Source organism: Lontra canadensis, unplaced genomic scaffold (genome assembly GCF_010015895.1).
Source record: "Lontra canadensis isolate GAN:19392208 unplaced genomic scaffold, GSC_riverotter_1.0 scaffold58, whole genome shotgun sequence".
In the NCBI taxonomy this organism is placed as follows: Eukaryota; Metazoa; Chordata; class Mammalia; order Carnivora; family Mustelidae; genus Lontra; species Lontra canadensis.
In genome coordinates, this window is record NW_022631052.1 from 9,146,676 (window position 1) to 9,170,620 (window position 23,945).

Sequence of the window (23,945 nt, forward strand, 5' to 3'; positions counted from 1 at the left end):
AGCTGAGTGTCAAGGGGACAGTGGGTGGGTTCCCAGAGGAAAATTGGGATAGTGTCATTAGAAGGATGAATGGATTCATGGTGGTGAAGGTGGTCCCCCACAGGGAGATGGAAAGGATGGAGGACAGGTAGAGAGGGTCTTGGTTCAAACCTGCCTTGTTACCCAGGCAGTGCTAAGGAGGAAGACAGCCAAGCTGGGAATGAGGATTCCTGAGTTCTAGTCCCACGGCAGTTGCTGAGTGGCTCTGTGGCTCTGGGCAACTGAAGTCCCCTCCCTGGGCTATTTCACAGCCCCATGGGGACATGTGCCTCAGCATTACTGGGTGAATGGAGGCACAGTTGGAGGGGTCCCCACCTCTGAGGGGCTGCAAATACGAGGAGCCCTGCTCTTTTGTCACTCTCCTTCCTACCCCACCTGTCTCTGAGCTGAGAGTCTTGGGGCCCAATTAAGACCCATGATTTGCCACCTATGGGACCCATTTTCCATACATCTGATTTCCTTTCTGGGGTAACCCGTTTCTTCTCTGTGTACCATGCTTGTCTCTGTTTTTCCCTGAAACGGAAGGTAACAACCTCCCAGCCCCTCCCTGCTTCCCCCTCTTGGGCGCTAGTAAGGAACGTCATGAACTGTGTATTTAAGATTGGGGGTGTCTGCAAACCCCTAAATAATTTGCCACCTTTTCACTTTTCTGCCCAGTGGTCTCTTATGGCAGATCCCTGCCCTGCCGGGCCTTAACCTGAAGGTAGAGCCCAGAGGTAAGGACCAGGGGCCCAGCGATTTTTTAGGTATGCAGCCCCGTAGCATGTAGCCCGTTAGAAAAGATCAGTGTTTCTCAAACAGCACTTATTCGTGACCTATCCTCGCCATTTTTGCCTTTTCTGTGTATCACCCGGATGATAATTTTCAACATTCTAAATCAACCTCCCTTTTTTTTTCTAACTTAAGTAAATACTAGTTTATTTTAAAAGGAAATTTTATTTCATCACTGTACGTGGAACGCCAGCATCAGTTGCAGGAAAGAGGAAGTAGTATAAAAATCTTTTGTTTTCCTTGTATAACGTATTGAAGTCAATTATTCTCGCTTCCAGGAGGTTCTGAGCCTGAGGCCTGCTGTCTCTCCGTGTATGTACTTGTGTATAAAAAGGGAGATTAGTGGGCCTTGAGAGGCATTAAAGAGACTCCTTGACTTAATCGGGAGACCAAAGAACTGAACAGATGACCTCTCGCCACCTGGTTCAGTATCACCTACAGTTATGCTTGAGTGTCATCTAAAACTTGGTGGTACGCACCCCATGCTTTGGGAAACACTGAAGTAGAAAATCTTACCAAGGAAATAACATTCATAGTCTTCCTTAATTTTACTGAATAGTATCTTTCTGCTTTTGGGTGTCGTTGGAGGGGAGCCAGGGTGGCAGGTAGTGGGGAGAGAGGGCCAGGGCAAATGGCAAGGCCTCCTTGTCATAAATTCTCTACTGTTCCCATGGGCTTGCTGCCAGTCTTACAGTTTCATCCTTCTGATGGATTCGTATTGAGTCTTCAGAGGCATGCCACATCTCTAACAATCACTAACACTTTAGTAAGAGTTACTCTTACTTTAGTAAGAGTTACTAAAGCTTACTTACTTTATTAAGAGTTACTCTGGTCAGCTCTTTATCTAGTGGGACGAGCTGTGTGTGGGGGGCAGTGTGTGGTGTGATTACTAGAGGGAAGGGAACAGGACTGAGTGGAGGTCCCTGCAAGTGTGGGGCACACCAGGAAAGTGAGGAGGAGGACATGGCCCTGGAGGTGGGGTAGAAATGAAGCTCCAAAGCCAGGCCTCATGTGCCTAACACTTCAGCCTACATCTGAAGTTGTAATTGTGCTGTTCCTCTGGGCCTGTGTGCCTGCTTTGTCCTGGGGCAGGGGTTTGGATGTGATGGGGGCTGGGGTCTGGAATGGGTGGGGTGGGCTTGGTGCTTTATCTTCTGGAAGGACTGGAAGCTGTAGCTCATTAGCTCAATGCAATAAGCAAATCACGTTCCCTTGGAAATCCTGCAAATGAGGGAAACAGCCTGATAGGAGTAAATATGAAAGGAGAACATATATAGGCATACCTGTCTAATTGCACTATGTAGGTATTTGTGTGTGTGTGTGTGTGTGTGTGTGTTACAAATTAAGTGTTTGTGACAACCTCGTGTACAGCAGGTCTGTTGGCGCCATTTTCCCAACAGCATTTGCTCATTTTGTGTCTCTGTCACATTTTGATAATTCTTGCAGTATTTCAAACTTCTTCATTATTATTATATTTGTTATGATGATCTGAAATCAGTGATTACAATTTGCTGAAAGCCCAGATGATGGTTAGCATTTTTTAGCACTGTTTTTTTTTTAAATTAAGGTATGTACATTGTTCTTCTAGACCTGCTATTTCACACTTACTAGACTACTGTATAGTGTAAATGTAACTTTGAGAGGCACTGGAAAACCAGAAACTTCATTCGACTCGCTTTATCGTGACATTTGCTTTATTCCCTGAAAGGGAAGCCACAGTATCTCTAAAGTGTACCTGTATATCAATGGTTCAAGGAGGTGCAAAGGGCTCACACAGTGCTAACCGTCCTCCACCCTGATCTCTTGCCCCCACTTGGAAGCACTGGCTTCTGGCAGCCCAGACCACCATCCCGCCAGACTGACAATCTCACAGGAAAGAGCTCTTTCCTTTGCAGGGTGAGTTGTAATTTTGACACAAGATTTTTGATTGGCTCGGATGAGGTCACATGCTCATTCCTGAGCCAATCAGTGTGGCTGGGGGAGGGGATGCAGAGCCCTGGTTGGCTGGCTCTGAGTCACGTGCCCAGTTATATCACTCCCGCTCCCCCTCAGCCACCCAGACTGAGTGAGGTGGTTCACCCAAAGAAAGGCCTGGCGTGCGACCAGAACGTAGGGGGTGGAGTGGGGGTGGGGTGATTGACGGAGAGGCAAAACAGCAGATGTCCTCTGCAGTTAGTTCTGGGCCAGAATAAATAATGAATCAGGGATCATGTTAGCTTTTCTGGCCAGCCAGCGCATGGGAGCCTGCTTCCAACCGGCTATTAGAGGGGCCTTTCCTGGGATAAAGCCGTGTAGGGGCGGCCAGGAGGGAGGGATCCTCAGTGTGGAAGCCATTCCCCCACCTGCCACGTGGCCCGAAGCTCCAAGCCAGAAACAGTCTGTGGCTGCTGGTGCCTATGAGTGGTGCCCACGTGGCTAAGGTGTCCCTAAAGGAGAGCCATGGTATGCTCGGGCACAATTCCCAGATAGCAGGCCGTGCTATTCCTACACCGTAGCTGTGTGTGCCACTCTTAATGGGTTGTCTGCTGTCTGCTCATTACAATGCCCATAGGCCGTGCAGGCTGTATTTCCATGGCAGAACAGGCCCAAAGAGTGACCACTAATGGGTCCAGGTTTCTTTTGGGGTGATAAAAATGTCCTAAAATTTGAGAGTGCTCATGGTTGTACAACTGTGTGAATGTACTAAAAACCGTTGACGTGTGTTATTTAAATGGGGGAATTGTATGACATTTGAATTAAGTGACAGTAATACGGTTGCATAAACGTGCACAAAATCAGCTCAGCACCCTGGAGTGTGCAGATGGCTGAGGGGCTCGTGAACGCCACGCCTCAACAACATACCAATTTTCACCCAATAAGACTGGCTGAAATTTTAAAGCTTGGAATCAAGCCCTGGTGAGGGTTTGAGGCGCCCAGTTTGTACCGCCCAGTTCTTGGGAGGCAGGAGCCCCGCTGCTCCCAGGCTGTATTTGGCAAAGCAAACCATTGCCACATTGTATTCATTGAGCTCCGAGACAGGGGCTGGAGGAGGCCAGCAGAGGCCAGAGACAGACTCAAGGACTTTGAAGGGCAAGGGTTTGAGGGTCCAGCTTTCAGCCTAGGCTGGGACATTGACATGGAGGACGGGGTGACAACGAGGCTCCCACCCCTGCTGTGGAATGAGATCTCTCAGTTGGGGGAGTACCGGGTTCTGAAACCAGGGTTCCCACAGCTTCTGGACTGGACACATGAAGTCCAGGGCTGGGTAAGGGCCTGCTGCCGATAGGGGAGTGGATGAGCCCAGGGTGTGAGCTCCCGGGGAGAAAGTGCGTCTGGGATGCTGAGATGCTGTGTGGGCAGTCTGGCATTTCTCTGTGTCTGTGTGGGATAACAGGTAGCTATAGCTCCGGGAGAGCGTGAGTGTGTATGTGTGTGTGCACATATGCTGTGTTAATTCAACACACTGAGCACCTGCTCGGAGCCAGGTGTCACAGATACACCGATGAAGAACATGGATAAGACCCCAGCTCTCCTGATGTTTACATGTGAGCGGGGAAGAGGGGTCAGAGAACAAGCCGAGGGAAAGAAATGAATAATTTCAGATAGTGGTAAGCCCCATGAAGAAAATAAAACCGGGCAGTGTGATCCAGAGTGGGGCTTCCTGGCTGTTTTAGATAAGGTAGCCAGAGAAGGCCTTTCGGAGGAGGTGACAGTTGGTCCAAACTTGAATTTGGACCAGGAACCAGGCAGGCCAAGTTCTCAGAGCAGAGAGAATAGCAGTCCAAAGGCCCTGTTGGTCTGTGTGGGCTGCTGTGACAAATGACCACAGGCTGGGCGGCTGAAATGACAGAAATCTATTTTCTCACAATTCTGGAGCCTGGAAGTCCAAAATCAAGGTGCCAGCCCCAGTGGTTTCTCCTGAGGCCTCTCCTTGGCCTGCAGATGCCACCGTGTCTTTGGGGAGCCATTTCTCTGTGAGCGTACCCACCCCTGGTGTCTCCCCCCTGCACAGACACCAGCCCTGTTGGGTGAGGGCCCACCCTTAGGACCTCATTTAACCTTACCTCTTCTTTAAAGTTCTTATCTCCAAATACAGCCAAATTCTAAGGTACTAGCCCTAAGGGGGTTAGGACTACAACATAGGAATTTGGGGGGCACACAGTTCTGCCCATAACAGGCCCTGAGATGGTAATGGGCTTGGCAGGTTCAAGGAGAGGACAGGAGACAGGGCTTGAAGTTGGGGTGCGGTGAGGGATGTGCTTTTAGGGTAGCTGGAAGCCCCTGGAGGCCCGAGTGCTTCTTTGGGCCTCTTGACCAATCTGTGGGTGGTTTACGTGTGATCGTGCATCTCTGGAGGACAAAGGAAAGGGAAAAATCATGGCTAGGGCCTGTGTCATGACTGGGGGCTGCAGAATAGCCCATGCACTCATAGTCTGGGAAGCAAGAGCCACCTGTGTTTCCCTCCCCACCTGAACCCCCTTTCCTTCTCTTATCTCCAAGAATTAAAGGCTGGTGGGTGTCTCACCACTACGTGTCCACGTTCCTCTCTGGAGTGATGCTGACCTGGTGAGTGTCTCATGGGAGCCCGTGAATGGGGAGCTGGTGGTGGGCGATGGACACCTTTGAGACTCCTGGCATAGGCTGACTTTTAGGCCAAGAAGGAAAGCGTGAGCTTATAACCGGGCCACAGGGATCCCCCAAGCCAGCTGGGAGGTTTCTGGGGATGTCGCATTGGCCTGCCTGCTGGGACAGAGGTGACAGGGAGCAATGGACAGAAAGAATTAGAGGGATGAGGCTCCAAAGGAGACAGACGGAGAGAGTGGAGATCAGTGAGAACTTAGGCTTCAGAATGATGACACTGGCCCTCCTGCTTCTAGAACAGGATTAAAGCAATGACAAAAGTAATTGGGTCCAGCCCCAGGGACACTGGTGCTAAAGAAGGACAGAAATCAGGGACCTCCCTTTAATTTTAAAAGCTTTTCTTGTGAGGGCACCTGGCTGGTTCAGTTGTTGGACCATGTGACTCTTGATCTTTGGGTCATGAGTTCAAACCCCACATTAGATGTAGAGATTACTTAAATAATTTTTTTTTTTTTAATTAAAAGCTTTTCTTCTCTCTTGGCTGGAACGGAGAGGGGCAGGGATGAATGTCTGATTTCACAGCACACCTCACCTTTGCTTTTCCCCACTTCTCTGCAGGCCCAACGGACTGATTTATCAGAAGTTTCGTAATCAGTTTTTAGCGTTTTCCATTTTTCAGAGTGAGTGCCTCTTGCCTGGATTCAGGGGAGGGGGTACGGTTTCCAGTTTCCAGGTCTTTCTCTCATGGAGGCCCCTGTCATCCCTCTTCCCTTGTGAGAGGTGTGTCTAGTGTTGAAGGGAGCTTGGGGCAGGGGACAGTCCCAGAAATCCAGCAAAGAGCTCTCTGCCCCCAGATCACCACCCAGTCCTGGGGGAGGGACAGCCTGGTTATCCCCACCTTCAGGAACCCCCACTGCTGCCTTTTCTTCCCTGTGTCACAGCTGGGGACCAATGGTGACTTTCGGGATCTGAGTGGTGTTGGGGACACTACCTCAAAATGGAAATAAAGTATATGTTCTTTTTCTCATTTAAGAATAGCTCTAGATTGGGGCTCCTGGCTGACTTAGTCAGTAGAGTAAATGTCTCTTGATCTTAGGGGTGTAAGTTCAAGCCTCACATTGGGTATAGAGGTTGCTTAAAAATAAAATCTTAAAAAAAAAAAAAAAGATTAGCTCTGGATTTTGTATACAGTAAACCGGTCCTAAGGGTCCCCTCTGAGAAGGGGGAGCTGGATAGTGGGGGATAGGGACAGAAAGAGAGTTTTGTTTTTTACCAAGTACTTGTTTGTTCCCTTTGAATTTTATTGTGTACATATTACTGACTCAAAAAATACAATTAATTTTTAAATAAAACCCTGCCAACAAATTCAAATCTGTAAAGGCAAGAATGAAAATTGTGTATAATCTCACCCTTAGGAGTGATCACTTGTTAATTGATCTATGTCGTCTACGGCCATACCACCCTGAACGCGCCCGATCTCGTCTGATCTATGTCCTTTCAGTTTGATTTATATATGCATATGTACTGCATTATGTTGTCTATAAATATGGGGTCCCTTTGTACACAGAGCTTTGCTTATAACCTGTTTATTTTTTTTTTTAACAATAATAAAGGGTATTTTTCTATGTCAGGACACAGAATTCTACCTCATTTTTGGTAATGACTAAGTATCCCATTGTATGAAAATGTCTTTTGCCATCTTGGCATTACACACAGCTCCTGGCATGGTGCCACCATTCCAGCAAGCATCTGCTCTAGAAGTTTCTAATCTCATGGGCACTTAGTTGGGTCTTCAGATAACCTGCTCTCGTTGTATTCTGGAGAAGGGATAAAGTAGGTTCAGGCTGAAGTAAGTGTGTGTGTGTGTGTGTGTGCACGCGTGCGTGTGTGTTGGGGTGAGAGAAGGCGCCCTCTGGGCTGTGAAGACCCTTGGGTGTGCATGTGTGTATGCTGTGGTGGCATCCAGTCCTCTGGGCCCTGAGCCGGGCGCTGTGCTCCCCCTATAGGCTGTGTCCAGTTCCTGCAATATTATTACCAGAGAGGCTGCCTCTACAGGCTGCGTGCCCTGGGGGAGAGGAATCATCTGGACCTCACAGTGGGTGAGTAGCCCCCAGCCTGGGGAGGGGATGGAGGGTGGGGACAACTACCGGCCCCTCCCTGCTCCCCAGGACCTCACTGCTACTCACCGCCCTGGGAGCATGAGCCAGTAAGAACATAACAGCACCTACCACACAAAGCCTGGGCTGCCGGCCTCTACCTGAGTTGCTTTTCATAATTCATTGTGGATTCTGTTTCAGCCAACAAGCTTCTGGCCAGCTGTGTGCCAGGCCTCCATGCTGACTTCTGCCTTATCCTATTTATTTATTTATTTATTTATTTATTTAAAAAATTTTTATTTATTTATTTGGCAGAGAGAGAGAGCACAAGCAGGCCGAGCAGCAGGCAGAGGGAGAGGGAGAAGCAGGCTCCCTGCTAAGTAAGGAGCCTGACACAGGACGGGGTTCTATCCCAGGACCCTGGGATCATGACCTGATCCAAAGGCAGTTGCCTAACCAACTGAGCCACCCAGGCACCCCATGTCTTATCCTTTTTAAAGGCCTATTTTTTGTTCTGTGCTTTGTAATACGTGTAATTATATATGCATTATGTTGTGCACGTATAATTTGTGTAATATGCCTACATATATGGGCACGGGTGGCTCAGTCTGTTAAGCATCTGATTCTTGATCTCAGCTCAGGTCTTGATCTCAGGGTCATGAGTTGGGCTCTCTGCTGGGCATGGAGCCTACTTAAAAAATAATATGGCTATGTATCGGGGCACCTGGGTGGCTCAGTGGGCTAAGCCTCCGCCTTCAGCTCAGGTCATGATCTCAGGGTCCTGGGATCGAGCCCCACATCGGGCTCCCTGCATTGGGCTCTCTGCTCAGCGGGGACCCTTCTTCCCCCTCTCTCTCTGCCTGCTTCTCTGCCTACTTGTGATCTCTGTCTGTCCAATGAATAAAAAAAAAATAATTAAAAAAAATAATATGGCTACATATAAATATGTAGAGAGATACATTGGGAATATGTGCTTAACTTTTATATATAATATACATATATATGTAAATATATGTGTGTGTGTGTGTGTATATATATATATATATATATATATATATTTTTTTTTTTTTTTTTAAGAGAAAGAGAGCAAGAGAACGCAATGGGGAGGGTCAGAGGGAGAGAGAGAAAATCTTAAGCAGGCTGTATGCCCAGCTTGGAGCCTGACATGGGGCTTGATCTCAGGACCTTAAGGTCATGACCTGAGCTGAAATCAAGAGTCAGTCACTTAATCTACTGAGCCACCCCAGCACCCCTGTGCTCAACTTCTTTAACTCACGGGTCAAGTGCCCAGTCAGAAGAGCTTGGAGAACTCTTAACTTTCTTAAGAGTTTCTTAACTCTTGGGACGCCTGGGTGGCTCAGTTGGTTGAGCAGGGGCCTTCAGCTCAGGTCATGATCCTACCGTCCTGGAATCGAGTCCCACATCGGGCTCCTTGCTTGGCAGGGAGCCTGCTTCTCCCTCTGCCTCTGCCTGCTACTCTGTCTGCCTGTGCTCGCTCTCGCTCCTCTCTCTCTGACAAATAAATAAATAAAATCTTTAAAAAAAAAAAAAGAGTTTCTTAACTCTTAACTTGGAGAAGTCTTAACTTTCACAGGAAACTAATAAAATTCTCAAATCTTTTGAGATGGTCATTTCTACCGAACTACTCTGCAGAGTAGGCCTGACTTTGTCAAGACTCACTTGAAATGATACGTGCAGAAGTCCATTATAAAATGCAAAACCCTGTGCAGATCATAGACATTATCAAAAACCAGTGCCTGGCCCGTCAGCTTTCTGTAAGTATTGTCAAGCCCTATGAGTTCGTGATGACTTGAGGCGTGAGAGCAGTCAGGCCCCGTGACGGGTGTTGTGCAGGGTCTCTGGGTGATTTGCATACTTGAGTGCTCACACACTGATGATAGGTGAGGGCTGCCTCCCCGCCCCATGTGGCTAATCTCGGGGGACTGGCATGGCTAGGCAGTAGGCGCTTGGTGGGGCTGTGGGGGCAAATGAACCCCCTCACACCGGCCCTTCACTTCCTCCTTCGTCTCCACAGAAGGATTCCAGTCTTGGATGTGGCGGGGCCTCACCTTCCTCCTGCCTTTCCTGTTCTGTGGCCATGTGAGTCCCCCGGAATTTGTGGGTATCCCCTGTTCTGGGCTGACCCCTGGGAACAAAAGGTCCTCAGGTGTCTCCCGCATTCACCAGCAATCCCTGAGCTGGCCCCACAGAGTCCTGGGGCAGAGATATCCCCCGGGTCCTGGGCCGCAAGCAGGAGCCAGAAGTGGCTCTCAGCACCAGCATGCTGAGCCCCAGATTTTTAGGCTGCTCTGGCCGAGGTGCTCCAGTTTCATTTTGGGGGGGCTCTCTGTCATAGGACAGTTGATACCAGAAGCTGGGAGAACTGGTCCACTCCCAGGGCTTCCCCACATGGGTGTCTGGGGGAATCCGTCGGGGATAAGTGTTGCCTGCCTCCCCTCTTTCCAGTTCTGGCAGCTCTACAATGCCGTCACGTTGTTTGAGCTCTCCAGCCACGAGGAATGCAGAGAATGGCAGGTATGGGGTCGGGGTGTGTGTGTGTGTGTGTGTGTGTGTGTGTGTGCGCGCGCGCACGCAGAGGCGTGTGCATGTGCCTGTGGCTGTGGGGTGAGGGTGGGGGGGTCCTGGGGAAGCTCGGGCTAGCTTGGAGAGAATTCCTCAGCCACCCCTTCGCTCCCTGGCCCTGTGTCCAGAGCTCCCTGCCACTGGGGCCTGGGAGACTGTGGGAGGGAATTCGGGAAGCCAGGGACCCCCAAGTGTCTGAGAACCCTACTGAATGCTGTGGGGGTGCCAGAGGAGACACCTTCCCACAGTTAGCCCAGATCTCTGCTTTCCGCTGTGGGAGCTCTGCACTTTGCCAGTGGCTTGTGCTAAGCGGGTTGCAAGGTTACGGGGCGGGGGGCTGGGGGGATTGGCCAGAGGGGCGTCTCAGCAGCGAGCTGACCAGAGCTGACTCAACCTTTTCTTCCTTTCCTCTCCTCCCGCTGCCACCCCTTCCCCTGTCACCCTGCATGCCCCTGCCCAGGTGTTCGTGTTGGCGCTCACGTTCCTCGTCCTCTTCCTGGGCAATTTCCTGACCACACTCAAAGTCGTGCACGCGAAACTTCAGAAGAACAGAAACAAGGGGAAGAAGCTGTGAGCCAAGGGACCTGTGCGCCCCTCCAGCCCCACCCCCACTGGGGGTTCAAGACTGCAGGGGGTTCCAGCCAGCCCCCTTGCTGCCCAGTTCTCCTCACGGTGTCTGTGGACAGCAGCCAGCCCGGGGGCCAGCTCATGGCGGGGAAGAGGGCCAAGGTCCCAGTCCCTGGCGGACAAGAGGAACGTGAGCCCTGCCTGTCCCTACAATGTTCGCCTGCCCCAGCCTCCCTATTTATGACATATTCACGACGGCCTCCTCCCGACTGCCCCAGAACCCGCAGTCTTCCCTCGCTGCCCTCTTGGCTACGGTTGAGCCTCGGTCAGGCTTCCTGGGGTGGGGTGGCCGGAAGCCTCAGGGAGCCCCTCAGGTTGGGGTCTGGATGTGCCTCGCTGGGGTGCCGACCGGCTCCTTACTGATCCCCAGTGAGTGGAAGGAAAGCCCGGGGCGTCCTGTGGAACCTCCCGCCCCGGGGCCCACCGCTTCTGCTGTAAGCCCTCCTGGCCGCCCCTGCTCTGCGGTGGGGGTATTTAAGTTCTCAGAGAACCACTGTCTGTCTGTGCCTTGTGCTCTTTGCGGTTCCCAGGCTGCCGGCCCCCCGGGGACAGCTGCCCTCCCTCCCCCAGGGCTTGGCCCCACGCCCCCACCCGCGTGGGCCGGAGGCGGGAGGGTTCGCTGTGACCACCAGAGGGCGCCCCAGCCTCGGCATCCCGTGGGCGGTTGGAGGGCTTTTTTTCTTTTTCTTTTTTTTTTTTTTTTTTTTGACACTTGAGTTTGGCTTCCTGACCTCCACCCCTCAGCCCACTTCCCGGAATCCTTGCAGCGAGTTCTCAGAGCGGAACCCGCACTTCGGCGTTGGTTGAGACTCAGGCCATCGTGAAGTTCACCCACCCTCCCCACCTTCCCCTCAGGTTCTGGAATGCGGTGGAGAGAGTCTGAGCAGGCTCCCTTCCAGGTGGCACTTGGGAGGCCAGGACAAGCCCGCTGGGCACCTTGTGTCCGATTCTGTATTTGAGGCGAGGGTGAAGAAGCCGGCAGGCTTGGGGGAATGTTCTGCCCCCGCTCCCCCACGAGCTGCAGCCCTCTCTCCCACACACGGGTCTCAGCTCCCCTTAACTACCTCCCTACGGGTCCTCTGAGCGGAGTTCACAGCCGGCATCCTCCGTCCTGCTTGGGCCCCCAGAGGAGTTTGTGCTTTTTGAACTGTTACATTTTTAAGAAATTTCCCTTCCACCCCAGTAAGAGTCTGCATAAAAAACCCAGATTTCTACTTTCCTTAGAAAAATGGAAAGCTCTGGGCCAGCCCAGCTCAGGCCCAGCTAGCTTCCTGCTTAGGATGGGGTGCTTGCTTTCTGGTGCCACACACCCACCACTCCCTTTCATACCTGCCCTCTCTCACTCCTTTGGGTCTTCCGTCTGGCCCTGAGGCACCTGGGTTTTCCTGAGACTAGGAGTCGGCAAGCGTCTTCTGTAAAGGGCCAGATAACCAGTCCCCATTTCCCTCAGCAGTAGCTGTAGGGCCAAAGCCTCCAATACCTAAATAAATGGGTGTGGCTGAATCCCAACAAAACTTTATTTACAAAAACACACAGCTGCCAGATTGGGTCCACGGAGTATGGTTTGCTAACCGCCACCCTATACCATCACTTGTCCATGAGGCCTTGGGGAACCAGTGTGGGGTGCGGTGGGATGGGATGGGATACAGGAGTCTCTTTCTCTCTCCAGCAACTGACTTCAGAGGCTCAGGCTTAGTGGGGGCTGAGGCAGGAGATCCCTGGGAGGGCAGGAGCCCCCTCAAGCCATCATCCCAGGTTCAGTAACACCTGAACTGTTACTGGACTTGTAGCTCACCCAGGAAGTAAGCAGCTCTCCTTCTCCAGGGCATTAGAATCACCTGGAGCACTTGTTTAAAAACTCCTGGCCCCAGACCTTCCAGAAAGTTCAGTGAATCCTTAGCCGGGGGTTGCTTGTTCTCGCAGGAGGCCAGGATAGTCTGAGCTTGGCAACAGTGGAGGCTGTGAGGGATAGGAGGGAGCGCGATGACTATTAAAATGAGTCAGTGCTGTCCTTTTGCAGATAGGGAAACAGTCTGCAGAGAGAAGTGACTTGCCCATGATCACTCACAACTGATGTCACTCTTCGTCTTGAGTTTCCGGCAGTGGGGGGGTTGCAGGTGAGGCGCCCTGGAGCAGGGCTTGGGTGGGTGGGCCAGGGTACCTTTTGCCTCTTGAGAAAGTCTCTTCTCCCCCTTGGGCATGTGCACCCAGCTCTGGGAAGATGGCAGCCTAGCCGAAGGTTGAGACTGAAGTCTTGCGGGGGTGGTGAGGGGTAGGGGCCGGTGCCAGCCCCCATGTCCGGGGCTGGTGCGTGTGCTGTCCCGATAAGTCCCCATCCCACTGTGGCCCCCACGTTCCTGGAGGAAGGAAGCCAGAAGCTGGAGGATGTAGCCGTGCCTATCTCAGGAGCCCAGGGAGGCGGGTGACGCAGGAGCGGCGGGCTTGGTGGGGGGCTGTGTGGAGCGCTGACAAATCCACATTTATCCACGTACCAGATGCGGCTGTTTGTTTCAAGCATAGGTTTTCAGGACCTATCGGGTGTGCAAAGGGGGACACACATGGCTGGGGGGAGGCTGTGTACTCCCGCATCCTAGGGACAAATGCTGGTTCTAGGGTACAGAGGGACTGAGTCTGGGACCCTCACCCACCTCCTTGCAGGCATGGGAACCCTGGCCTGAGGTGAGTTCATGGCCAGAGCCCCAGCTGGGAAAGGAGAGATCTCCAGAATGTTCTAAAAGTCTAGCCACAGGCTCCAGACACACAGAGACCCCTAACTCAAAGTGCCATTGGAAAGCTGGGGACAGAGCAGGATCTTGGGGTACAGTCCGGGCCTAGCAGCCTAGGCCCTGTCAGTCTTGCCATGAGGGCCTGTGTGCCCTGTCCAGAGGGGTCAGAGCAGCAGGCACAACGGGCGTTTCTGCCGCTGTGCTTTCTTCAGCGCATTGAGGGCAACCTTGGCCGCCGCTCGGAAGACATCTTCCACATTCTCCCGAAACTTGGCAGAACATTCCAGGTAGAGGGCGGCTCGGATCTGTTCGCAGGCACTTTGGCCCTGGGTGGGGGGAGGGGCTGGCATTAGATGAGCCTGGAGCATGGGGCACCTCCTGACAGCCCCCACGGATCTGGGGACTTAGAGCCGGCTTTGGGGACTCTCCAAGGCGGGGCAAAGGTCTAGGCCCTTCCCCCATCCCAGGCCCAGTCCTCAGCAGTGTTTGTGGATGGAACGGAAGGGCCTGTGGTGTGGCCCAAGGGCTGCAGCTGAGAAGCCCCATCCTGGCCTCTACCCTGCCCTCCCCACTGGCCCCCACATCCCCACCACCACCTCAGGCGGAGAGGGGGCTGCGTCCCGACGCCGGGCTGCTGTGTGTGCCAGGCCTGTGACAAGAGCTAGAGGCCTCCAGACACAAAGGGCTTCCTCGATTCCTCCCCCTTGTCCCTTCCCACAAGCTCCAGCCAGGCAACGGAGCTGGCAAGGACAGTAAAAACTAGCTCTTCTTCCAAAATTTACTTTTATTAATGCTTATTCCTTTTTATTAAACTTTCTTACTAGTTTTCCTCTGTGTTCCTTTTCTTGTCCCACGCCTCACCCAGAAAAGCCGCAGGGTTTGGTTTTACCCACGACCCTCATGGCTAGGGGAGCCCTGCTCTCGAGCAAAGCCTGCCTCTCTAGTGCCCTGCGGCAGGTGGGACAGGATCCTGGCTCCGCTGCGGGTCAGTCGTGTCCCTCTCAACCTCTACCTTGCCTCTCTGGGTCTCCGTTTCTCCCCTGTGTGACAGGGGATGGGAACAGCCCGTGCCCCGTGCCCTGGGGTTGTAAGGATTAAATGAGGTGGGGGTGGGGGACCCCTTCCTGACCTGCATGTAGGTGATGGGCTCCAGCTGGGCCGCCCGGAGCTTCCGAAGCTGCTCCTTGTCTTTCCGCAGGTCTGTCTTGCAGCCAATGAGCACCATGGGGGTCCCACGGCAGAAATGTGTCACCTCAGGGAACCACTGTGGAGGGAGAGGGCAGGCCTCAGGGCTAAGGCCAGATTCGGGGGCCCCACCCCCGAGACAGGCTGGCTGGGTCACGGGCCTCACCTTGATGAGGACATTGTCATAGCTGGTGGGGTTCATGACGTCATAGCAGATGAGCACGAGGTGGGTATTCTGATAGGACAGGGGCCGAAGCCGGTCATAATCTTCCTGCCCTGGAATGGGAGAGGAGGTAGGGGTCAGGAAGGCAGCCCCTCCTTGTCCACCTGAGTCTGGGCTCTGTCTCTAAGGCCTGGGTTTGCTCCTCTGTAAAACAGAGGGGGCAGCCCACAGTAGCAAAGATAAGAGGAGATAAAACCCAGGCAGGGCTCAGAACCAGGTCTGATTACAGGGTAATCAGGAGAAGCTGGAGAAACTGCTAGCAATTATGTCCTTGGCAATTACTGCCACCCCCTCTCCAACCCCCCAGCTTGCCCTGGCGCTCAGGTTGAAGAGAACAGACTCAGGCCAGATCAGCTCCCCTCCCGGAAGAAGGTTTGGGGCTGGGGCACGACCAGGCCACTGCAGGATCCGGGAGGGGACCCCTAGGCCCAGAGGCCTGGCCTTGGGTTGAATTCCTCCTGCCCTTCTGTGGACCCCAGGAGGAGAGTGGTGGGGGGACGGCTGGTGCCCGGCCCCTCCCCTAACCCACTGAATCAGCCGCCAAGGCTGGGTGTGGTTTTTTAATGCTTTTTAGTAATTTTTTTACGTTGACAATTTCAAACTTAGAGAAAAGTTGCAAAAAGGGTGCCAAGAACTCCCTTCCTGGGGCGCCTGGGTGGCTCAGTGGGTTAAGCCTCTGCCTTCCTTCCGCTCAGGTCATGGTCTCAGGGTCCTGGGATTGAGCCCCGCATCGGGCTCTCTGCTCGGCAGGGAGCCTGCTTCCCCCACTCTCTCTGCCTGCCTCTCTGCCTACTTGTGATCTCTGTCAAATAAATAAATAAAATCATAAAAAAAAAAACCTCCCTTCCTCAGATTCCTGAGTGTTTATATTTTGCCCCACTTGTCCTCTTATATGTAAACACTTGAACAGGCAAGCGTAATTGTGTGTGTTCTGTGGCTTTGCCCCAGGACAGTGCTGCAGATTTCTAAGAACTCGCGTTCCATCATCTCGCAGAGAAAGGCAGCCAGCTGGGGCAACCGCCACAGACTCTGTGCTCTAACCCAGCCCACGGGCCACATTCACATCTCAGTGGGGGTGTCCTGTAGGTTTGCCCACGTCCTCCGAACTGTCCCCTCTCCTAATCTTGGTCCATGTCTTTCTAGACCTGTGCTGTCTGGTAGGGTAGCTGCTAGCCCCATGTGGCTGTTTAAACTAATTAACATTAAAAATTCAGGTTCTCCATTGCACTAGCTACATTTCAAGTGATTAATTGCAACACAGGGCTAGTGGCTCCCGTAACAGGCAGTGTGGATACCCGACATCCCATCACCATAGAAAGTTCTAGTGGACAGCATGGCTCCATCCCCGTGCAAGCCACCGCTGGCCTCCTGTGATCCATGCTGCCCCTCAACAATCCATTCCCCACCCGGCAGTTGGTTGAATTTAAGACAAGATCCTGCCTCCCTCCCCTCAAATGAAGAATACCTTCAGTGGCTCCTATTGTCCTTTGTATAAAATCCAAACATCTCCCAAGGGTCTTCATGACCGGGCACCCACAGACCCTGACCTTTTCTCCCCCCCCCATCCCAGCCCCCAACCCCCTGCTCACTGTTTCTCAAACCCACCAAGCTCTTGTGCCTCAGGGCCTTTGTACTTGTTCCCCTCCCCCAACCTGGAATGCTTTCCCTACTTACCACCCCCCTTTTCTTCTTAGCTTTTTACTTTAAGACATTCAAACTGAATGTCCACATTATTTCCTTTTTCAAGATAATTGTCTTCTCTCTACTTCTCCTCCACAGTAACACCACTTTATGCTTTACACACTTTTTAGAGTGCTTCTGCCTATGAACAGTTAAGAAATCCTTACAGCCATCACCTGATGGGCTAGACAGGAAGTGAAGAATATTTCCATTTCCACAGAAACTGAACTTCAGAGAAGTGATCTCCCTGAGGTCACTGCACCAGTGACCCAGCCAGGGCTTAGCCCCAGTCTGTCTGGGTCCCGGTGGAGCTGTCCTGCTGACAGCCAGCAGTGCTCTAGTTGGTTCTGCATTGTGCAAACATAGCTTCTGGGCCCCTACGATGTCACGATGCAGGTCCTACTTCTGGCACAAAGTGCATATCTGATCCTGTTAGAAATCTGGCGGGAGTGGACAAATAGCTGCAAAATGGGCCTCCTGGGCTCTGTCGGCTTTGCTCCTCCTGACCAAGGCCTTCCCTCACCACACAGCATCTGCCCCCCCCGCCCTGGGTGTCCACAGCCTGGGCCTGCCTCCCCAGGGCCTGTAAGCGCCCTGAGTGCAGGGACCTTGTCTGTCCTTAAAAATCATCACCAGCACCTGGCAGGTGTCCAGTCAGGCCTGGCTGCTCATTGCCTGAAGCCTTTCCACTCCCCCGTCTGATGCAGTAGAGAGCAGGGCTGCGACGGCCCAGGGGTTTAGTAACTCGGGCTGGGGAGGATTTCAGCAGAAGTCGGGCTGCAGGGGCTGGGAGGAGGAAGTCAGACTGAGCCTGCCCCCTGCCCCGGGAGCCTCTACTCTCGCCCATTCCTCTTCAAAAGGTTCTTGGCCAGGTAGCATGCCTTGCTCCCTCCTTTCCTTCAGGTCTGCAGAAACATCACCTCCTCCAGGAGAGCTCCCTTGACTGCTGCCCCACCCCCCACCATGGCTCTGTTATTCTTCCATATGTTGGGTTTTGGTTTGGCTCTGTCTGCCCCATGAACACAGAAGCCCCTGAGGACAGTTACGGCACCAGGCAAGTGGTGAAGGAACGAACAAATTAAGTGTGGGTTAAGGTGTCACGCTAACCTCTCGGGTTTCCCGCAAGGGCATTTCACTTCTGTCACCTGTGTCCACTTAAGCAGCCGCCCTGGGGAGCTAAGCCAAGCTGAGAAAGTTCTTCCTGTAAGGAGCCCATGAGGCCGAGAGGGACCTTTTCCAAGGTCATAGACAGGTTCCCTGTGAGCTGGAGCGCCAACTCGGTCAACTCCAGGGTCACTCCAGGGCCACTCTAAAACTGCCACAGACTCTCTCAGGAAGGCTTCTCCGGTCTTCCCAATTGGGAATCAACCTCATTTCCGTACGAATGGTTTCCTCACCTGTGAAATGGGTACTTGAGAAGCAGGTGAGTTTGATAACAATACTAAAAGGGGTGACAATCAACCACATACATCGAAATGCTCCCTTGTCATGAAGGCTCTTATGCTTGCTCACAGCTTCGCTTGAAGCCCAGCGCCTACACTAAGCCGTCATGCCTCATTATGACGCTAACAAGGTAGGGCGATTGCCGCCGCATTTTACAGATGCAGAAACTGATGCACAGAGAGGTGAAGTGAGTCGCCTTAAGGTTGCACAGCTAAGGAGAAGCTCCGTAAGACTACTGGGGGGGGGGATCCCTCTCTCTCAGCCCACTCCAGAGGCTAGGGAGCTGTCCTCACCCTACCAGCCCCAGGCCTGATCAAAAGTCTCCCAACACAGGAATTGAGAGAGAGAGAGAGAAAGGGGGGAACGGCCCTGGGAGGGGATGGGCAGCCAGCTTGGATCCTAGCTCCCTCCTCCAGGCTGCCTTCCTGACTTGACTGGGCCTGGCTCAACTTTTTGCAAGATTCAGTGTGGACCTCCACATGGGGACCAGGCCTGCAAAAGATGGACATGTTGACCTCGTGTCCCCCTAGACGCCTCTCCCATAGGAGTCAGGAGAACCAAGCTACACGCAGGCTCATGTTCTATGACCTGGGTGCCTTCCCTCTCTGGAGCTCGGTTATCCGGCAGAGGGGATGATTAGCCTGCACCCCCCCCATACCGGACATAAAGGACTAGTAGGCTAAGCAAAGCTGAACAAAGGTGAAGGACTGTTACTATGGTTACAGTTAAAACAGAAACTTCCAGGGGATGGGGGCCTGGGCGGGGATCTAACCCCAGATCTTTGGACCCACAAGCTTTAGGGGGCCCCCAGCCACAAGGTGATACTCTTGCCCTCCCCGTTTATGCACACTAATGCCAAGATTTAAAGGGGCCAAGTCCCCTGTCCAGCAGCACACTGGGGTCCCACTCTGGCCTCTGCAGATGGGCCTGCACGGAGTTACGTGCAAAGGGATGCATTTGTTTGTAGCCAGGAAAGGTCTTCTGGGCCACAGCTCCCCTTGCAAGTGGCCCATCTTCCTGAAGCTGGTGGGGCTGTGGGGCAGGGAGCAAGTGAGGCTCTCACATCGTACAAGGGTATTTCCTTTGTGGGAAGGAGCTCTGTTGTGTCAGTCACTTTCCAGAGGCAGGGGGTCTCTAAGGCCCGGAGCTAAGCTGAGAAGAGGGTGTCCCTGGGCCACAGTGATCCCCATATCTGCTGGACACACAGAGAGTGGTGGTTACCAGCTCCAGCCAGGGCGTTGGTCAGGGGAGGGGCGCAGGCAGTGTGAGAAGGGGAAGCTGCCAGAAGAGGAACCCACTTCCCCACCCACCTGCGTTTCCTCCCCAGAGGAAGGAGTGGCTGCGCAGGCCCAGCCTGGAGCCTAGGAGGCCACTCTGACCGGAGGCTTCAGCTCTTCAAGACCCCAGGCCTTCTAGCTCTTAGCCCCCTGGTCCCTGATTCCCTGACTCAGCAACTCCTCTGTCCGTCCCCCAACCTCACTGTTCCCATTGTTCCCATCTCAGGCTGGGAAGGGGACCACAGGACCCCGCCTCCCCAGGCAACCCTCATCCCATCCTGGACTCCCCGCCCCTGGGCCCCACCCCAAGACCCAGACAGCTTCACCCCTAGCTGGTGTCTTAACATCCCACCTTGCCCCGGCCTCCCCTTTGCCCAGCAAACCTCAAACCGCACCACAGCTTCCTGCCTCTGAGGGTGTCAGGCCCACACCAGGTGAGGCTGCTAGGGCAAGAGAGCTCACTGTGTCTGCCTCCCCTCCCCTGTCAGCACTGAGAGCTCCGTCGCCCCTCCAATCTCCCTCCCACTGCTGTGGCATCTGTGTCTGCTTCCGCAGGATGGAGACGAGCAGCCAGACTGGCCTCCCACGCAGACCCCTACGGCCCAGGTCCTGGGTATGGAGAAATTCAGCCTCCTAGGGGCCAACCCTGTTCCATAGCTCTGGTCACCGGTGGTCAGTTGGAAAAATGGCACTCTGCACCACCATCCCCCACCACGGGGTCTAGCTCAGTAGGTTCCAGAACCGTCTACAACCTTTACCAGCCTTATCTCTGGCTCAGCCACTCCCCTCCCCCCCTTACTCTCTCCCTCTACTTGGTCCACTGGGCCTCCTTTCCTGCCACTGATTTTTGATCTGTTCATCCACGGGTAGAGACAATCTCACTGCCTTTATCACATGGAACATTCTCCAGGAGAGCCTCTGCCTCCAATCTCTTTTGCATTCATTCCGCAGTCACCGTGCTGGGCACTGGCACATGGAAAAGGAATGACCCAGTCTCTCCTTCATGCTCCTTGTGACAGGGCTTCCTGGGTCACAGCAGGACACCCCAGAAGGAGTGGCCATATTTCTCTCTCCTTGAATATTCATTCATCCCTGGGCTCTCCTGCTGACCATGAAGCCAATCGACTTCCCTAGGACTCCACTGAGTCGTTCAACCCCCAGCTCTGTTTCTCTGCTGCTTGCAAAGGTCCTTCGGGGAGGGCAGGGTGGAGGCCAGCCTGGAGCTCTTCAGGCCTTCGAATCCCAACAGGTTGGACTTGGGTCTGAGCCTGAATGGCCGGGTGGGGGTGGAGGAGGCTTAAAAAATCATGACAACAATTAGCTCTTCCCAAGAACCGACCCCCGTGTTATGCATCACATGGATCTAATTTAAATCTCAAGACTAATCTAGTTAGCCCCGATTACAGATGAGGAAACTGAGGCCCAGATGACACATAGCCAGGGAGCCAGCATCAAAGCCTAGGTCTGACTCCAAAGCATGTGGCAGGAAGAGCACCATTGCTGTGGTGGCCACGTGCCTCTGATGACCGGACCTGGAGCCCCTCCAGTCTCTCCTGCAGCAGCTGTGAGTGCAAGTCCGTCCTTTACACCAAACAGAAAACTTCTGGAACCTCCACACCACAATCGGCCCTAACATGTTCTTTGAGCATCTTTCTCTGGGTGCGGCCACAAAGACCAGAAGTGGTCCCTGTGCTGGGTCTGATGGGGGAGGCTTCCATGAACAGTGAACCCCAGGGATCTGATAGGAGAGGCCCTGAGGTCCTGGAGGGCAGAGGAGAGCGAAAACTGGCACCTCACCCACAAAGTGGGGCTCATGGGCCTGCCCCTCCCTGGGTCCCCGACAGAAAGTATGTGAAACTGAAAGTATCCCAGACACACCGTAAGTTTTACGGCTCTCACGACCATGCTCCCAGGGGAGTTTCTCAGCAACCTTTGCCTTTCTCAGTTCTCAGGGCTGGAAGCAGGGCCCTGTTGTGGGGGGGGGGGCAGACTTTCGGGGCCCTCAACAAGAGGGGGTCCTTAGAAGCCACTACAGGGCAGAGCCCACCATACAGTAAAGGCTGCTGAAATCAGGAATGGAGGAGGGGCCTGGGGATGGGCCAAATCCCTTTTCTGATTCTCTGCACGGTGGAATGGAGATGCCACTGGCTGCCTACGGTTAGGGGATGTCTGGATTTTGGCTCCATCCAAGGCTAGTGGAGACTTCCCCTAGCATATACAAGGCTTGGCTGGCAGGGGACAGGGCACCCGATGACGTGGTTCCATGCAGGTCACTAAACATTGAGACAGAGAGGTGGGGTGAGATCCTGACCTTTGTTCCCCAGTGGTGGTTCAGCCCAGGAGGTGATTGAGGGCAGGATGGAAGCTCCTTGAGGGCAGACACCCAACACTCCCCGTCCCCCCCACCCCACCGGGTCCCCCCCACCCCACCGGGTCCCCCCCTCCCCAAACAGGGTCTCTGATAACTGACAGGATTAGCATAAATCCACTTGAGTTAGGAGCCACAGGAGGCCAAGAGAATCTTATTCTGGACTTGGGAGCTCTGCTGCTTCCTCTGTGTTTGGTTTATTTCTGCTCCTTCCTCGGTGTTTGGTTTATTCCCAGGGAACCAGGAAGACACAGAATTGTAGCCAGAATCCTAGAACTACAGGCTCAAAAGGACCACAGAATTCCAGAACCGTGTATTGTAGCAGATGGAATCCCAGGAGTGTGGAACTCAGAATTAGTGTGGAACCCAGAATTTATGTCCACAGGACCCCGGAGCCTCAACCACAAAATCCTGGAGTCACAGGCTCTGATCTGTAGCCCAGACTATTCTAGAACCACAGGACCCAGAAAGTCAGCCCACAGGATCCTAGAACCAGGGGACTAAAATCCGCAGCCCACAGAATCTTAAGAGACCACAGCATGCAAAACACGAAAGCCTGGAACCATGGGAAGCAGAAGCGATGCCCACGGTTTTCTAGAACCACAGGAGAGGAATGAAGCCGTGGGTTCTCAGCACATTAGCGCTAGCAGGGTGGCCCAGGAGTTCCTCTCATTCAAGTCCCCGCCTTTCAAACATGGGGTGACTGAGGCCCTCTGAGCCTCCAGGGCCACCCTGCCAGAGCCCCTCGCGGCCCTCAGGAGTGCTGGGAGGTCAGGGCCCCACAGCGGCTGGTGGGCGGGGATGCCGGGAGGGGGACGCCCCGGCGGGGGAAACCCTTCGGGCACCGGGGACCCTCGGTGCGCAGACGCACTCACCGGCGGTATCGTATAGGTTCAGGGTCACCTCCTTGCTGCCCACAGTCACGCTGGCCGTGTACTTCTCGAACACGGATGGGGCGTAGTCCTGTCGGAGAAGGGGTCGGCCGGTTCTTAAGGGGTGCGACGGGGGGCCCAGGGCTCAGCTGCGCCGCCCCCCTTCACCCCATCCAGCTCAGCTCCCTTCACCCTTCTGGGCTCTGGAATTCCCGAGGGGGCGCCCCGGGGTGGCGGCTGCCTCTCTACGCACAGGACGCCGGGGAGCCGGGGTCCAGGCTCAAGGCGCAGGCTGAAGGCCGTCCGTCGCCCCCCGTGGTCCCAAGCCCGTTTGCCCCGCAGTCTCACCCCCACCAACTCCTCGGCGGGCCTCACCTCAGGGAAGGAGCCCTGGCTGTACACCATAAGCAGTGATGTCTTGCCGCAGCCGCCGTCACCCACGATTACGATCTTCAGCTCCTTCTTGCCCGGGCCCGCATTGGGGCCCGGGGCCCCGGGGGCATCCATAGCCGGGAGCAGCCGGCACCGGCAACCGCGCGCGGGGCGGACTTCTGGGGCTGAATGATCGGGAGCGGGGGCGGGATCCAGGGGGCGGGGCGAGGTAAACCCCGCCCACTATGTGCCGGCATCGCCTCCGCCAGGCAGCCACCCGGGCCCACCTCCCAGCCTCAGTTTTCCTTTCTGTTCGGCCCCGGACCGGGGCGTTCACTTTTCATTCCCAGGGAAAGTGAGGCAACTGAGAAACGGGGGCACTCAGCCTGAAGCGCGGCTCCCACTCCCTTCCCTTCATGTCAAGGCGCGACCCCACCGACAAGATTCGATCGTTTCCGCCGTTCCTCGCCGGTCACCTCTGATTGGCAGGCTCCGCCTTCTGGCAGGGACCCTCTGATTGGCCGGTCCGCCCCCCCCCCCCCCACGCACATCGGACAGAGACCCTTTGATTGGCGGATCGTTGCCCCAGCACCAGGAGTCCGGGAGCCTCGGTCTCAGGCTCAGGGAAAAGCCCCTTGTCGTAGCTCCGCCTCAGCTGTGTGGCCTGGGGCAAGTCGGCTTCTGACCTGGTCCCCCACGAGGTAGGTTGTTAGTGCCAGGGAGGATGCTGGCATGGGGGACGTGACTGCTCACCTAGACTAGTCCTACGGGCGCCAGTGATGGGGTTGGGGTTGGGGAATAGCGGTTCCACTCACCTACCCCCCCACCTCCCCAAGAGCGCAAGGTGGACGTCTGGCGCCCTCTGGCGGGCAATCGCCTTGGGGCGGGCAGCTTGGAGAGCAGGTGAACGACTCCGGAACAATACCCTTTGGGGGTTGGCCCCACACCACGCGGGCGGAAGTCTCTTTCTAGCAGGGGCAGAGGCATGAAACGAGGAAAACACCGTCGAGGAAGGAATGGGTAAAGCCAGGGCAGATCTAGTTGAGGTAAGCTGGGCTCCCTTGTAACACCCACCCCAGCCTGAAATTTGATTAAGCGCCCTCCAGCCAGCAGCCTTGTATCT

General features: G+C 54.2%; 2 protein-coding genes across 2 annotated transcripts in view; one reads left to right on the forward strand and one right to left on the reverse strand.

Moving 5' to 3' along the window:
• TMEM120B (transmembrane protein 120B) overlaps positions 1-10,661 on the forward strand; it is a 41,333-nt gene extending 30,672 nt beyond the window's left edge. Inside the window, exons 7-12 of the mRNA XM_032876347.1 lie at positions 5,290-5,355; positions 5,989-6,050; positions 7,377-7,469; positions 9,502-9,566; positions 9,933-10,001; positions 10,510-10,661. Of these exons, the coding sequence (XP_032732238.1) occupies positions 5,290-5,355; positions 5,989-6,050; positions 7,377-7,469; positions 9,502-9,566; positions 9,933-10,001; positions 10,510-10,623 (469 nt within the window). The 3' untranslated portion in view covers positions 10,624-10,661. The remainder of the gene's footprint in view (positions 1-5,289; positions 5,356-5,988; positions 6,051-7,376; positions 7,470-9,501; positions 9,567-9,932; positions 10,002-10,509) is intronic.
• A 1,801-nt stretch (positions 10,662-12,462) lies between these two features.
• Positions 12,463-22,972, reverse strand: RHOF (ras homolog family member F, filopodia associated). The gene is made up of 5 exons (XM_032876348.1): positions 22,826-22,972; positions 22,454-22,541; positions 14,754-14,863; positions 14,532-14,666; positions 12,463-13,728 (listed from the first exon to the last, which is right to left on the reverse strand). Exons 1-5 carry the CDS (start codon positions 22,955-22,957, stop codon positions 13,567-13,569), a joined length of 627 nt encoding a protein of 208 aa, XP_032732239.1. The 5' UTR covers positions 22,958-22,972; the 3' UTR covers positions 12,463-13,566.
• Positions 22,973-23,945: the final 973 nt, after the last annotated feature.

Coding starts and splice junctions, on each gene's coding strand:
- RHOF (XM_032876348.1), bottom strand. CDS start 22,957: ATGGATGCCCCCGGGGCCCCGGGCCCCAATGCGGGCCCGGGCAAGAAG. Junction 22,542..22,825: donor GCCAGGGCTCCTTCCCTGAG/GTGAGGCCCGCC, acceptor CTTCTCCGACAG/GACTACGCCCCATCCGTGTT. Junction 13,729..14,531: donor AGCCCATCACCTACATGCAG/GTCAGGAAGGGG, acceptor CCCCCCACCCAG/GGCCAAAGTGCCTGCGAACA.